This window comes from Nerophis ophidion, linkage group LG19, assembly GCF_033978795.1.
Source record: "Nerophis ophidion isolate RoL-2023_Sa linkage group LG19, RoL_Noph_v1.0, whole genome shotgun sequence".
NCBI lineage: Eukaryota > Metazoa > Chordata > Actinopteri > Syngnathiformes > Syngnathidae > Nerophis > Nerophis ophidion.
Window position 1 is genome coordinate 36,824,001 of NC_084629.1, and position 17,496 is coordinate 36,841,496.

General features: G+C 42.0%; 1 protein-coding gene across 1 annotated transcript in view; it reads left to right on the forward strand.

Moving 5' to 3' along the window:
- Positions 1-17,496, forward strand: part of chmp2ba (charged multivesicular body protein 2Ba) — a 52,308-nt gene that overhangs the window by 4,028 nt on the left and 30,784 nt on the right. The window contains exon 2 of the mRNA XM_061879916.1: positions 12,291-12,382. Within this exon, the coding sequence (XP_061735900.1) occupies positions 12,291-12,382 (92 nt within the window). The remainder of the gene's footprint in view (positions 1-12,290; positions 12,383-17,496) is intronic.

The window sequence follows — 17,496 nt, forward strand, 5'->3', positions numbered from 1 at the left end:
AATTTAGTGCATTTTCATCGGTTTTAACATTTTATAATTTTTGGTCAACTTCTCTAATACAAAGTCGACGTGGCTCAAGGTTTTAGGTGTGATCTTTTTGTCAACTTTCTCAATTTTTGCCCCATTTAAAGGTTGTTTTCATTAGAAAGATTGCCTTAAAAGACACAGAAAACTCAGATTTCTCAGTTTAGTTGTATTTTCTATTGATTAAATTCGTGAAATTAGCCTTGGAAGTGTTAAAAATGTTGAGTAAACATGGCTCGGACTCAACTTCTGAGTTGGTCGGTTGAAGTTTATTCGGAACATGTCTACAGTTTCAATAGGATACGTCACATATTTGACATTATTTCATTTTCCTTTATTGTACGTGTTAAAAAGGAGTAGGAAGAAACAACATTTATTTAATCTTACTCATTTTCCACTTCATAGCAATTACTGAACTGTTTAACTTTGTCTGTTTTGTCAGGTTTCAGTGGTAATTTTGAGGTTCAATTACAACAATGATTTGATTTACATGAACCCAGTAATATCAGACAGATCTCGTAAAGACGATTCCAGTGATATAAGTAACATTTTCTGTGAGAAATATTAAGAAATGTAGTGCATTTTTACCGGTTTTAACATTTTATCACATCTGGTCACCTTCTCAAATACCAAGAAGTCAATGTGGGTCAAGATTTTAGGGGTGATCTTTTTGTCAACTTTCTAGATTTTTTCCCCATCTAAAGGTTGGTTTCATTGGAAAGTTTGCCTGAAAAGACACAGAAAACTCAGATTTCACAGTTTAGTTGTGTTTTTTTATTGATTGAATTTGTGAAATTAGCCTTGGAAGTGTTACAAATGTTGAGTAAACATGGCTCGGACTCAACTTGTGAGTTGGTCGGTTGAAGTTTATTTGGAACATGTCTACAGTTTCAATAGGATACGTCACATATTTGAGATATTTTCATTTCTCTTTCCAACATTGTTCAAAAGGAGGAGGAAGAAGCAACATTTATTAAATCCTAACCATTTTCCACTTCATAGCAATTACTGAACTGTGTAACTTTGTCTGTTTTGTCATGTTTCAGTGGTAGTTTAGAGGTTCAGTTACAACAATGATTTGATTTACATGAACCCAGGAATATCAGACAGATCTCGTAAAGACGATTCCAGTGATATAAGTAACTTTTTCCTGTGAGAAATATTAAGAAATTTAGTGCATTTTCATCAGTTTTAACATTTTATAATTTTTACTCAACTTCTCTAATACAAAGTCGACGTGGCTCAAGGTTTTAGGTGTGATCTTTTTGTTAACTTTCTCAATTTTTACCCCTTTTAAAGGTTGGTGTCATTGGAAAGTTTGCCAAACAAAGACAGAGAAAACTCAATTTCACAGTTCAGTTGTGTTTTTTATTGATTAAATTAGTGAAATTAGCCTTGGAAGTGTTACAAATGTTGAGTAAACATGGCTCGGACTCAACTTGTGAGTCGGTCGGTTGAAGTTTATTTGGAACATGTCTACAGTTTCAATAGGATACGTCACATATTTGACATATTTTTATTTGTCTTTACAATGATGTTTGAAAAGGAGTTGGAAGAAACATTTATTTAATCCTACTCATTTTCCACTTCATAGAAATTACTGAACGGTGTAACTTTGTCAGTTTTGTCATGTTTCAGTGGTAGTTTAGAGGTTCAATTACAGCAATGATTTGATTTACATGAACCCAGGAATATCAGACAGGTCCTGTAAAGACGATTCCAGTGATATAAGTAACATTTTCCTCTTAGAAATATTAAGAAATTTAGTGCATTTTCACCAGTTTTAACATTTTATCACATCTGGTCAACATCTCTAATACCAAGTCAATCTGGGTCAAGATTTTAGGTGTGATCTTTTTGTTAACTTTCTCAATTTTTACCCCTTTTAAAGGTTGGTGTCATTGGAAAGTTTGCCAAACGAAGACACAGAAAACTCAGATTTCACAGTTTAGTTGTGTTTTTTATTGATTGAATTTGTGAAATTAGCCTTGGAAGTGTTACAAATGTTGAGTAAACATGGCTCGGACTCAACTTGTGAGTTGGTCGGTTGAAGTTTATTTGGAACATGTCTACAGTTTCAATAGGATACGTCACATATTTGACATACTTTTATTTGTCTTTACAAAGTTGTTCAAAAGAAGTAGGAAGAAGCAACATTTATTGTAATCCTACCCATATTCCACTTCATAGCAATTACTGAACTGATAAAAACAACACCAGCGCAGTTGAACCCTGAAATCAGCGGTCTGGTCGCTACTTAGATTGTGCGATCAAGGGTGAAATGTGCTGAGTGACCCCTGCTGATCAATAATTTCAACTAATATAAAAAAAAATATGCTGAATTATTATTGTTTTAACACATTTAAATACATCTGATCCGTGGTGTAGTTGGTTGTTCACTTGTGTAATTAACTGTTGTGTTCTTGAGGTTTTCAGAGTGTTGTGGAGTACCGGTAGTTGGGGTGAAATACTGCTCAGAACCATTGTGTGAGTTCTGGTCATGCAATATGATCCCACATGATGCCACTTAGCTCGAGTGTGGCTGGTTTACTGTCGACTCAGCAACAATCTGAGCCGTCCACACAGACCCGCTCTGACTCGGATCAGGCTTTTTAAAGAAAAGGATTATCCGATCCTGCTGCAGAGTCTAATTTTAAAAGATAGCCACACTCGAGCTGTAATGGAGAGTCTGGCAAAAGACTGTCTTTGGCTTTTACCCACAGAAGACACTCGGGCTGTGAATTTTTGGGCACATAGCGATTTGATTCCGTTTCCATTCAGAATCAATTCTCGAAGCCCAGACTTTCCTCTCCCCAGCCACTTCGTTCAGCTCTTCCCGAGGGATCCCGGGGCATTCCCAGGCCAGCCGGGAAAGATAGTCTTCCCAACGTGTCCTGTGTCTTCCCCGTGGCCTCCTACCGGTCGGACGTGCCCGTAACACCCCCTTAGGGAGGCGTTCGGGTGGCATCCTGACCAGATGCCCGAACCACCTCATCTGGCTCCTCTCCATGTGGAGGAGCAGCGGTTTTACTCTGAGCTCCCCTTCGGATGACAGAGCTTCTCACCCTATCTCTAAGGGAGAGCCCCTTTCGGCCGCTGGTACCCGTGATCTTGTCCTTTCGGTCATAACCCAAAGCTCATGACCATAGGTGATTATGGGAACATAGCTCGACTGGTAAATTGAGAGCTTTGCCTTCCGGCTCAGCTCCTTCTTCACCACAACGGATCGGTACAGCGTCCGCATTACTGAAGACGCCGCACCGATCCGCCTGTCGACTTTCCTCACCCGTGAACAAGACTCCGAGGTACTTGAACTCCTCCACTTGAAGCAAGAGCTCCTCCTTAACCCGGAGATGGCACTCCACCCTTTTCCGGGCGAGAACCATGGACTCGGACTTGTAGGTGCTGATTCCCATCTCAGTCGCTTCACACCCGGCTGCGAACAGATCCAGTGAGAGCTGAAGATCTTGTCCAGATTAAGCCATCAGGACTACATCCTCTGCAAAAAGGAGAGATCTAACCCTCCAGCCACCAAACCGGATCCCCTCAACGCCCTGACTGCGCCTAGAAATTCTGTCCCTGAAAGTTATGAACAGAATGGGTGACAAAGGGCAGCCTTGGCGGAGTCCAACCCTCACTGGAAACGGGTCCGATTTACTGCCGGCGATGCGGACCAAGCTCTGACACTGATCATACACGGAGCGGACCGCCACAATCAGACAGTCCGATACCCAATACTCTTAAGTCAAAACTCACACGGTCGAATGCCTTCTCCAAGTCCACAAAGTCGTATAAAATACTTTTCATGGCCTTCACGTAGGCCTGCACCGAGCCATTATTATTGTAATTGACTAATCCATTGATTATTCTGTACGATTAAAGGAGTAATCCGGTGAAACACACTTTGTAAGCCAAAGCGTTTTTTAGAGAAAATAGTTAAATATTAGACTGTCAGAATTTTTTTCTAATACTAATACACATCGTCAACATTGAAATAGCACTTTTAACTCTGCTCTCCGGGGCCACACACCACTACTTTGGTAAGTGCTCTATTCTAGTGGTCGGTAGGGATGGGTACCACAGATCGAATCCCGTCGGTGCTACCGGTCACCGATTCACATAAAAGCCAACCGTGCCATGTTTCAATACCTGGGTTTTAGCGTGACGTCATGCCAGTTTGCCGACTCGACACTTGGCGATCACTCCAGGAGCACTGAGAGCGGACTCGGCAAAATTACCTCTAGGTTATGCTGCGTATTTAAATTCCAACAAAGTGATTGATTAAAAAAAAAAAACGCTCTTCAGTAAGTTAAGTCAAGCAACCAATCAATCAATGTTTATTTATATAGCCCTAAATCACAAGTGTCTCAAAGGGCTGCACAAGCCACAACGACATCCTCTGTTCAGATCCCACATAGGGGCAAGGAAAAACTCACAACCCAGTGGGATGTCAATGAGAATGACTATGAGAAACCTTGGAGAGGACCGCAGATGTGGGTGACCCCCCCCCGTCTCCCCGCGCTCTAGGGGAGACTGGATGCAAAGGACGTCAAGTGGGTCCAGCATAATATTGTGAAAGTCCAGTCCATAGTGGATCTAACATAATAGTGAGAGTCCGGTCCACAGTGGGGCCAGCAGGAGACCATCCCGAGCGGAGACGGGTCAGCAGCGCAGTCCGCGGTCCACCCCGGGTCCCGACTCTTGACAGCCCGCACTTCATCCATAGCCACTGGACCTGTGCCCCCCCCCCCCCCCCCCCCTTCCACAAGGGAGAGGGAGGCAGAGCAGAAAAGAAAGAAACGGCAGATCAACTGGTCTAAAAAGGGGGGTCTATTTCCTAGTGTTTCAATGTGAGTGTGAATGTTGTCTGTCTATCTGTGTTGGCCCTGCGATGAGGTGGCGACTTGTCCAGTGTGTACCCCGCCTTCCGCCCGATTGTAGCTGAGATAGGCGCCAGCGCCCCCCGCGACCCCAAAAGGGAATAAGCGGTAGTAAATGGATGGATAGAGTATACAAATGAGTTTTAAGATGGGACTTAAATGCTTCTACTGTGAGGCTTTACTTTTACAAAAAATGTGCTAGCTTGATGCTAATATGAACTGGCTTTACTATTGAAATGCTACTGATTAGCATTAGCGGTTGGTTCTACATGGCGATTTCAGCACCTCCAAATTTGTTGAATGAACATCACAGCTAAGGTGAGCGTTACAATGAAACAGATGTTTGGTACTAAGTACAATACTTGCAGTATTAACACTTTTTGAGGCGCAACAAAAAAACAAAAAACACCATTTAATGTATTGGACTTGTAAATGGATCGTGAGATGGACAGGCGGATCGGTGCGGTGTCTTCAGTAATGCGGACTCCGTATCGATCCGTTGTGGGGAAGAAGGAGCTGAGCCGGAAGGCAAAGCTCTCAATTTGCCGGTCCATCTACGTTCTCATCCTCACCTATGGTCATGAGGTTTGGGTTATGACTGAAAAGGACAAGATCACGCGTACAAGCGGCCCAAATGAGTTTCCTCCGCCAGGTGGCGGGTCGCTCCTTTAGAGATAGGGTGAGGAGCTCAAAGTAAAGCCGCTTCTCCGCCACATCGAGAGGAGCCAGATGAGGTGGTTCGGGCATCTGGTCAGGATGGCACCCGAACGCCTCCCTAGGGCCAGGACACGTTGGGTAGACTATGTCGCCCGGCTGGCCTGGGAACGCCTCGGGATCTCCCGGGAGGAGCTGGACCAAGTGGCTGGGGAGAGGGTAGTCTGGGCTTCCCTGCTTAGGCTGCAGCCCCCGCGAACCGACCTCAAATAAGCGGAAGACGATGGATTTGTATCTACTTACTCAGAAATGTGGTAATGAAACAGCTGTCATAATCAATAATTTTCAAATGTAATAAAAATGTAATTGTTTTATTTAAAACAGTTAATATTTATTGACATATACAAAAGCACAGAAAGTTGATACCGTTGAGTACCGGTATCGGTTCCCAGGTGCCGGGAATTGGTACCGTATCGGTTCAAATGTAAACAGAACACATCCCTTGTGGCCGTTTGAAGACTTTGTCCGCGTATTTAAAGTTCCGGGCACCCCATGCGGTTCAGTTTTTAGTAGTTGCACTCAATAAATGATTAATCAAAGCAACAGAATATCAATCAATTAATTGATTATTAGTTCCAAACCTACTTTCTGCGCATCGGGCTATTGAAGTCTAAGACTTGGCACCTTTCCTAGATTTCTATCGTTCCCTTTTATACACACATCCACCGGCTAATCAAGTAATCTGTCAATTAGTTCGTTTAATAAAGCGACTAATCGGATAGAACACACTTTATAGCCTCAAAGCATTTCCTGATTTTAATCATTTGTATTAGTAACACGTATTAAGAAGAAAAACATATGTACAACATCTGTGCATTTGAGGCGCAGTGGGAAGCCCTGGTGTGTCGGACCGTGTCTGGCTGGTTCTGGTTCAGCTTCTCTTGTGTGGGCGGCCCAGATGGCAATGTGGGCCTGGTGTCCTGCCCAAGGGCACAGCAGCAGCGCCTGGGATGGAGGAAGCGGGATGTGAACCGGGGAACTTTCTCACTACTGGACTGACTCCTGAGCCAATCAAAAACAAGTCTAGTTACAAGCCCAGAGACTACATCTGTGGGATTTGATCAATCAATCAAACGTTTCAGACATGAAAGAAATGCAACACAAAGTGCTTTACAGATTTAACAACCATACCTCATGACTCACATCCCCTGATACCTTGTCAGAGCCAATTATTGACAACCCAGCAAAAAGGCTAATAAATGATGGCCAAGGTAGAAGAACAATGCAAATAGCTAGAGTTGTTCTTCACAACACTAATCTGTTTTGTGTTTTTAGGGGTGACCGTCTGGTTCAAACACCAAACTATCTATTAAACAAAGACAAGAAGCAAGGAATTAAACAGAGACAGGATTAAATCTTGCACTTGCACTCTCGTACAATGTCGCCCCACGCTCTAAAGAAGAATTCCATGCCTCTTTCTTTTATTTGGGCATTTCCTGATTACAAAGTTGCAGCTGCTTCTAAGAAGAGGGGGTCATAAACAGCTACTGCGCTGTGTCATAAACAGTTCAAACAAAAAGGTGCTAGGGGCGGTGTCTACCTCAACCAGCATGTTTTTGGAAGGGGAAATTGTGATATATATCTTACCAGAGAAATCATTGGATTTTTCGTCGTCCTGCAGCAGCTGTTTAAAAGGCAGCTGTGAGCTTGGCTCCTCGGCTTCTCTCTGAAACACTCCGTTGTTACCGCAGTTATCCGACCTCGAGGTATGTCTTTACAATCTTTAAAATCTCACTAAAACACTATAAGCAGATTAGGGATCTTCCAGAATTAGTATCCTAGTAAATGTGTCTAATTACATCTGAAACGCTCACACTGCCGCCGCCCGGAGCTGTCGCTTTTTTATTTATTTTTTTGAATTTATCTATTTTTTTAGTCCTTCACAAATCTTTCATCCTCGCTCAAATTGTCGCTTTCTCGGTCCGAATTGCTCTTACTGTTGGTGGCTAACATTAAAAACAATGTAAATATGTGTGGAGCCCTGCAACTCGTGACGTCATGCGCACATACTTCCGGTAAAGACAAGGCTTTTCTATTAGCGACCAAAAGTTGCGAACTTTATCGTGGATGTTCTCTACTAAATCCTTTCAGCAAAAATATGGCAATATTGCGAAATGATCAAGTATGACACATAGAATGGACCTTCTATTCCCGTTTAAATAAGAAAATCTCATTTCAGTAGGCCTGTAAAGTCACATCTTAAGTCAGGGGTGTCAAACTCAAATACAGAGTGGGCCAAAATTTAAAACTGAACAAAGTTGCGGGTCAAGGTTGAACAAATTAACCTTTTAATAGGGACCCAAACAAGTTTTGCAATGAATATTGAACAAGCAAGGCTTAAATATGGCAGCACTGTGAGACAGGGGTTAGTGCATCTGCCTCACAATACGAAGGTCCTGAGTAATCTTGGGTTCAATCCCGGTCTCGGGATCTTTCTGTGTGGAGTTTGCATGTCCTCCCCATGACTGCGTGGGTTCCCTCCGAGTACTCGGGCTTCCTCCCATGGAACAGGCAGAGCTTATATAACAAAATAGTCCAAAATCAACTTTCAAAAAACCAACGAAAAAACATCAGTGGTATATTAAATAAAACGTAATTAAAAAAATTAATGCCTCTTTTCTATTTGCAACCTTCTGATGCAAATATCAACATTAACTTTTTCCGCAGGCTAATAAATTCTAAAATAAAATAGAAATTAGGTGGGCGGGGTTTGGTGGTAGCGGGGGGATGTATATTGTAGCATTCCGGAAGAGTTAGTCCTGCAAGGGACCCTGGGAATTTGTTCTGTTGTGTTTATGTTGTGTTACGGTGCGGGTGTTCTCCCGAAATTTTGTCATTCTTGTTTGGTGTGGGTTCACAGTGTGGCGCATATTTCTAACAATGTTAAAGTTGTTTATACGGCCACCCTCAGTGTGACCTGTATGGCTGTTGACCAAGTATGTGTGTGTGAAAGCCGCATATATTATGTGACTTGGCCAGCACACTGTTTATGTGGAGGAAAAGAGGACGTGACGGCATGTTGTAGAGGACAGTGCCTTTAAGGCACGATCCCAATATTGTTGCATGGGTGGAAATCAGGAGATTGATTGCCCAGGGAGATTTTCGGGAAAGGCACTAAATTTTGGGAGTCTCCCGGGAAAATCGGGAGGGTTGGCAAGTATGAGTATTAGCGGTGAATGTGGTGTTACCGGCGGGCCAGCTCTAATGTTAATTTGATATTGCCTCAAGGGCCAAATGAAATTAAACGGCAGGCCAAATTTGGCCCACGGGCCAGAGTTTGACACCCATGTCTTAAGTGCACAGGAAGCCAGTGCAGGTGAGTCAGTATAGGCGTAATATGATCAAAGTTTCTTGTTCTTGTCAAAAGTCTAGCAGCCGCATTTTGTACCAACTGTAATCTTTTAATGCTAGACATGGGGAGACCCGAAAATAATACGTTACAGTAATCGAGACGAGACGTAACAAACACATGGATAATGATCTCAGCGTCTTTAGTGGACAAAAAGGACCGAATTTTAGCGATATTACGGAGATGAAAGAAAGCTGTTTTAGTAACGCTTTTAATGTGTGACTCAAGGGAGAGAGTTGGGTCGAAGATAATACCCAGATTTTTTACCGAGTCACCTTGTTGTATTATTTGGTTGTCAAATGTTAAAGTTGTATTATTAAATAGAGGTCGGTGTCTAGCAGGACCGATAATCAGCATTTCCGTTTTTTTGGCGTTAAGTTGCAAAAAATTAGCGGACATCCATTGTTTGATTTCATTAAGACACGCTTCCAGCTGACTACAATCCGGCGTGTTGGTCAGCTTTAGGGGCATGTAGAGTTGGGTGGCATCAGCATAACAGTGAAAGCTAATACCGTATTTGCGTATTAGTAAGTAAAGAAGTTAAACATTGTACTGATATGATCCACTTTAAGAGAATGTTCAAATGAATAGTGCTTACAAAGTACAAAGAAGAAGAATTATGAGAAATACTTTCAACCTTATTGAAAATAAGATATTTCTGCATCTCAGAATGTTGGTAATGACTAAATTAATTGATTAAATATTACAAAACTGTTGTGCGTACTAATTCACAGATGTTATTTTATTATAAAAAGGTCAGTAAATGATTCTATATATTTGTAAGCGCTTTGAAGTGGGAAAGGGGTAAGGATTAAATAAGCTTCGCTTTTTCCTACTCCTTTTCGGACATGATGTAAAGTGAAATGATATGAAACTGTGTGATGTACTATACTGTAAGTGTGTTCATGTTTGAAATAGACTAAATAAAGAAAGAGAATATAGGATCACTATTCCACATTGATCTCAAAAGCCACAGTGCTCATCATCCACACGTACAAGTACAGCCGCATTAAACGACAAACAGAAAATGCTAAGGCAAGAACAACGGACTGTGCCGTCTGTTCGATAGATCTGATCCTAAAACCCAGGTCCAAATATAACAACCTGTGACCCATGGATAGTCTCATGGGCCTACAAAGAAGCAGTTTCGGTATCTCCCAATACCACCTCTACAACACTATTTCCTGTAAGAAACTTAAAAGGATTCCCACCACGGGAACAGACTGACCAAATTACTGGTGGTACCTCACAGCACATCCAATACAGGGGAAAATGGGACACTCTGGTTACTACATATATTATAGAATATACAGTGAAGAAAATAAGTATTTGAACACCCTGCTATTTTGCAAGTTCTTCCACTTAGAAATCATGGAGGGGTCTGAAATTTTAACGGTAGGTGCATGTCTACTGTGGAGACCCGAAAATAATAGGTTACAGTAATCGAGATGAGACGTAATGAACGCATGCATAAAGATCTCAGCGTCGCTGGTGGACAAAACGGAACACATTTTAGCGATATTATGGAGATGAAAGAAGGCCTTTTTAGTAACACTCTAGAAGGGTGACTCAAACGAGAGAGCTGGGTCGAACATAATACCCAGGTTCTTTACCGAGTCGCCTTGTGTAATTGTTCGGTACTAAAGACAGTTTGATTGACGGAAGTACATTTGTGATCAAAATTATTAAACTCCCACACAATTTTGGTGTTTTAGCAAGTAGGACATTTATTCCGTATTTTGTTTATAGTCATATCAAATAAAGATGCATTAAATAGACAAATGCAACTTGAATTACAACATTATATTTTGTAACATACCAAACAGTGTCATTTCTTTTAATATCTCATTGACAAAATTATTCAACCCCTTGAAGATCATAACTCTTAAGAACGGAATTTGAATAAGGTCTTTTCAATCAGGTGTTGAAAACAACTGTAGATGTGATTAGAACCATAACGAGCGACAATTAAACTGATTGAAAAAGACTGTGACGCTCAGCTTCTTGTAGATGGTCAATGGTGTATTTGCAACATGGTGAAGTCCAGGGAGTGGTCAAAGAAGTCAAGAGAGGAGGTCATTTCTCTTCATAAGAAAGCATATGGATATAAGAAAATAGCAAAGACATTACACATTCCAAGAGACACAGTTGGGAGCATAATTCGCAAGTTTAAAGCTAAAGGCACAGTGGAAACACTACCTGGGGGTGGTAGAAAGAGGATGCCGTGTGCGTACAGTGGTGAAAAACCCCCGGGTAACAGCTGAGGAACTACAACAGAACATTGCAGAGGGGGGAACGCAGGTTTCGTCCCAGACAATAAGGCGCGCACTACGAGATGAAGGCCTCCATGCCAGAACTCCCAAGCGCACCCCACTTCTGACTACCAGGCACAAGGAAAAATAGACTCCAGTATGCCAAAAATCATCTAGCAGGTTTTGGGAAACTGTTCTATGCAGTGATGAGACAAAAGTGGAACTCTTTGGGCCTATGAATCAACGTTATGTCTGGAAGAGAAAAAAACTAAGCTTACAAAGAGAAGAACACCTTGGCTACTGTTAAGCATGGTGGGGGGTCAATCATGCTCTGGGGCTGTTTCTCTGCCTCAGGTACCGGGAATCTCCAGCGCGTTCAAGGCATTATGAATTCTATTTCCTAGCAGGATATATTAGCTGCAAATGTCATGAAGTCAGTGACGAAGCTGAGGCTTGGGAGACGTTGGACCTTCCAACAGGACAAGGATCCCAAGCATACCTCCAAATCAACATCAGAGTGGTTGCAGAAGAAGGGCTGGAAGACTCTGGAGTGGCCTTCACAGTCGCCAGACCTAAATCCTGTAGAAAAGCTGTGGTGGGACTTGAAGAAGGCAGTTGCAGCACGCAAGCCCAAGAATATGAATGAACTGGAGGCCTTTGCCCAAGAGGAATGGGCTAAAATACCTGTAGATGGTTGCAAGAAGCTTGTGTCCGCTTATGTATCACCTTTGATGGATGTCATTACTGCCTAAGGGTGTTCTACTTAGTACTAAAGATGCATGGAACTAGGGGGTTGAATCATTTTGTCAATGAGATATTAAGAAAAATGTCCTTTTTTGGTATTTTGTAAAATACAGTGTTACAATTTAAGTTGCATTTGTCTATTTGACACATCTTTATTTGATATGACTATAAACAAAATACGGAATAAATGTCCAACTTGCTAAAACACCAAAATTGTGGGGGGTTTGAATGATTTTGATCACAACTGTACATGTGTTTGGGACGTCCGACATTTTTCCCAGTTGAATAGGTTCATTAACTCTTTTGAAATTCTCGCCTTTCCCTCAGATGTCATCAAGGAACAGTCGAGGGAGTTGCGTGGCACCCAGAGGCACATCACAAGAGACCGGGTGGCACTGGAGAGGCAAGAGAAGCAAATGGTGAGTAGTCCTGTCCAGCCTACATAAAGTCTATCAAGGTTGACACTTCCATAGCCCCTTAATCACAAACGTCTCAAAGGGCTGCACAGGCCAAGACGACACCCTCTGCTCAAATCCCACATCAGGGGCAAGAAAAAACTCAACCCCATGTACCGTATTTTTCGGAGTATAAGTCGCACCTGCAGAAAATGCATAATAAAGAAGGGAAAAAACATATATAAGTCGCACTGGAGTATAAATCGCATTTTTTGGGGGAAATGTATTTGACAAAACCCAACACCAAGAATAGACATTTGAAAGGCAATTTAGAATAAATAAAGAATAGTGAACAACAGGCTGAATAAGTGTACGTTATATGAGGCTTAAATAACCAACTGCTATGTTAACCTAACATATTATGGTAAGAGTCATTCAAATAACTATAATAAATAGAACATTCTATAAGTTTACCGAACAATCTGTCACTCCTAATCCATAAATCCCATGAAATATTATACGTCTAGTCTCTTACGTGAATGAGCTAAATAATATTATTTGATATTTTACGGTAATGTGTTAATAATTTCACACATAAGTCGCTCCTGAGTATAAGTCGCAACCCTGGCCAAACTATGAAAAGAAACTGCGACTTATAGTCCGAAAAATACGGTACTCCGGAGCGACTTATGTGTGAAATTATTAACACATTACCGTAGAACAGGGGTAGGGAACCTATGGCTCTAGAGCCGGGTGCGGCTCTTTTGATGACTGCATCTGGCTCTCAGATAAATCTTAGCTGACATCGCTTAACACAATAAGTAATCAATAATTCCGCTTGTAATCACAGTGTTCAAAATAATGTTCAAAATACAAAACATTCTCATGCATTTTAATCCATCCATCCGTTTTCTACCACACCCGTTCAATAAGCTGCGTTAATCGTAAAAAGTTATTATTGGTTAGTGTGGGGTTTGCTCTCCTGGGGGTTCTTCAGACCACCAAGCACCGTCATGAGAGCCTGTTTCAGGGTTACAATATTGTTTTATTTTTCAACAAGTCTCTCAGTTTCTTTCCAGCAATTGTCTTTTTCTCTTCCGTTCTCGCTCACGCTCTGGCTCTAGCTCCAACCCTGTCTCTCCTCCTGGCCGCTGTTTATAACATAGCGACAGGTGATTACATAACATAACAAGGCCCAGGTGGGCCATCTACGCACCTGTCGCTGATTTCGATGCCGGTCCTGGCACACCTCGCTTTGCTGCAGGCCCGAAGGCCACGCCCCCTCCACAGTTAGCTTCAGAATAACAATGATATTACAAAGAGACCTAATATACTCTAGAAATGTTGGTCCTACTTAAAAATGCACGCGTTTAGTTGTGTTCAGTGCTAAAAAAAATATGATATGGCTCTTACGGAAATACATTTTTAAATATTTGGCTTCTTGGCTCTCTCAGCCCCTGCCGTAAAATAATATTATTTATCTCATTCGCGGAAGACACGAAGAAAATGTCAGCAATCGTCACACACACGTCAACCAATAAGAATTTGGCGGGGGAGGGTCATGGCAGAAGTGCATAGTGGGTCATGGAATGCTATCTGCTATATGCTACTGCCGTAGCTATTAAAATGGGTGAATTCATCGTTGGCGGTAACTTATAAAAACTGAGAAGGGCTGAACAAAAATGGCACCGAAAAGGAAATCATGTACTGCAGATTACAAGCTGGACGTAGTGAAATGTGCAGCAGAAAACGACACTTTGGAGTTGGCAGAGTTGTTAAAGGGGAACATTATCACCAGACCTATGCAAGCATCAATATATACCTTGATGGTGCAGAAAAAAGACCATATATTTTTTTAACCGATTTCCGAACTCTAAATGGGTGAATTTTGGCGAATTAAACGCCTTTCTGTTTATCGCTCTTTTTGCGATGATGTCAGAACGAGACGTCTCCGAGGTAATACAGCCGCCATTTTCATTTTCAACACATTACAAACACCGGGTCTCAGCTCTGTTATTTTCCGTTTTTTTGACTATTTTATGGAACTTTGGAGACATCATGCCTCGTCGGTGTGTTGTCGGAGGGTGTAACAACACTAACAGGGAGGGATTCAAGTTGCACCACTGGCCCGAAGATGCCAAAGTGTCTGCCGCCAGACCCCCATTGAATGTGCCAGAGTGTCTCCACATTTTACTTGCGATGACAGACATGGCACAGAGATGTATGGATAACCTGCAAGTGCATTTGCCACGATAACGTCAACAAAATCACAAAGGTGAGTTTTGTTGATGTTGACTTATGTGCCAATCAGACATATTTGGTTGCGGCGTGACCGATGCTAACATGCTACGCTAATCGACGTTAACATGCTATTTACCGGCGGTGCTAAAGCAGACATGGCACAGAGATGTATGGATAACCTGCAGATGCATTTGCAACGATAAAGTCAACGAAATCACAAAGGTGAGTTTTGTTGATGTTGACTTATGTGCCAATCAGACATATTTGGTTGCGGCGTGACCGATGCTAACATGCTACGCTAATCGACGTTAACATGCTATTTACCGGCGGTGCTAAAGCAGACATGGCACAGAGATGTATGGATAACCTGCAGATGCATTTGCAACGATAAAGTCAACTAAATCACAAAGGTGAGTTTTGTTGATGTTGACTGCCAGCTAATCAATGCTAACATGCTGTGGTAATCGACGCTAACATGCTATTTACCGGCGGTGCTAAAACAGACATGGCACAGAGATGTATGGATAACCTGCAGATGCATTTGCAACTATAAAGTCAACTATATCACAAAATTGAGTTTTGTTGATGTTGACTGCCAGCTAATCGATGCTAACCTGCTATTTACCGGAGGTGCTAAAGCAGACATGGCACAGAGACGTATGGATAACCTGCAGATGCATTTGCAACAATAAAGTCAACGAAATCACAAAGGTGAGTTTTGTTGATGTTGACTTATGTGCCAATCAGACATATTTGGTTGCGGCGTGACCGATGCTAACATGATATGCTAATCGACGCTAAGATGCTATTTACCGGCGGTGCTAAAGCAGACATGGCACAGAGATGTATGGATAACCTGCAGATGCATTTGCAACTATAAAGTCAACTAAATCACAAAGGTGAGTTTTGTTGATGTTGACTGCCAGCCAATCGATGCTAACATGCTATGGTAATCGACGCTAACATGCTATTTACCGGCGGTGCTAAAACAGACATGGCACAGAGATGTATGGATAACCTGCAGATGCATTCGCAACTATAAAGTCAACTATATCACAAAGTTGAGTTTTGTTGATGTTGACTGCCAGCTAATCGATGATAACCTGCTATTTACCGGCGGTGCTAAAGCAGACATGGCACAGAGACGTATGGATAACCTGCAGATGCATTTGCAACAATAAAGTCAACGAAATCACAAAGGTGAGTTTTGTTGATGTTGACTTATGTGCCAATCAGACATATTTGGTTGCGGCGTGACCGATGCTAACATGCTACGCTAATCGACGCTAACATGCTATTTACCGGCGGTGCTAAAGCAGACATGGCTCGGAGATGTATGGATAACCTGCAGATGCATTTGCAACTATTAAGTCAACTAAATCACAAAGGTGAGTTTTGTTGATGTTGACTGCCAGCTAATCGATGCTAACATGCCACGCTAATCAACGCTAACATGCTATTTACCGGCGGGGCTAAAACAGACATGGCACATAGATGTATGGATAACCTGCAGATGCATTTGCAACAATAAAGTCAGCGAAATCACAAAGGTGAGTTTTGTTGATGTTGACTTATGTGCCAATCAGACATATTTGGTTGCGGCGTGACCGATGCTAACATGCTACGCTAATCGACGCTAACATGCTATTTACCGGCGGTGCTAAAGCAGACATGGCACAGAGATGTATGGATAACCTGCAGATGCATTTGCAACTATAAAGTCAACTAAATCACAAAGGTGAGTTTTGTTGATGTTGACTGCCAGCTAATCGATGCTAACATGCTATTTACCGGCGGTGCTAAAGCAGACATGGCACAGAGATGTATGGATAACCTGCAGATGCATTTGCAACTATAAAGTCAACTAAATCACAAAGGTGAGTTTTGTTGATGTTGACTGCCAGCTAATCGATGCTAACATGCTATGGTAATCGACGCTAACATGCTATTTACCGGCGGTGCTGAAACAGACATGGCACAGAGATGTATGGATAACCTGCAGATGCATTTGCAACTATAAAGTCAACTATATCCCAAAGTTGAGTTTTGTTGATGTTGACTGCCAGCTAATCGATGATAACCTGCTATTTACCGGCGGTGCTAAAGCAGACATGGCACAGAGACGTATGGATAACCTGCAGATGCATTTGCAACAATAAAGTCAACGAAATCACAAAGGTGAGTTTTGTTGATGTTGACTTATGTGCCAATCAGACATATTTGGTTGCGGCGTGACCGATGCTAACATGCTACGCTAATCGACGCTAACCTGCTATTTACCGGCGGTGCTAAAACAGACATGGCTCGGAGATGTATGGATAACCTGCAGATGCATTTGCAACAATAAAGTCAGCGAAATCACAAAGGTGAGTTTTGTTGATGTTGACTGCCAGCTAATCGATGCTAACATGCCACGCTAATCAACGCTAACATGCTATTTACCGGCGGTGCTAAAACAGACATGGCACATAGATGTATGGATAACCTGCAGATGCATTTGCAACAATAAAGTCAGCGAAATCACAAAGGTGAGTTTTGTTGATGTTGACTTATGTGCCAATCAGACATATTTGGTTGCGGCGTGACCGATGCTAACATGCTAAGCTAATCGACGCTAACATGCTATTTACCGGCGGTGCTAAAGCAGACATGGCACAGTTATGTATGGATAACCTGCAGATGCATTTGCAACTATAAAGTCAACTAAATCACAAAGGTGAGTTTTGTTGATGTTGACTGCCAGCTAATCGATGCTAACATGCTATTTACCGGCGGTGCTAAAACAGACATGGCACAGAGATGTATGGATAACCTGCAGATGCATTTGCAACTATAAAGTCAACTATATCACAAAGTTGAGTTTTGTTGATGTTGACTGCCAGCTAATCGATGCTAAC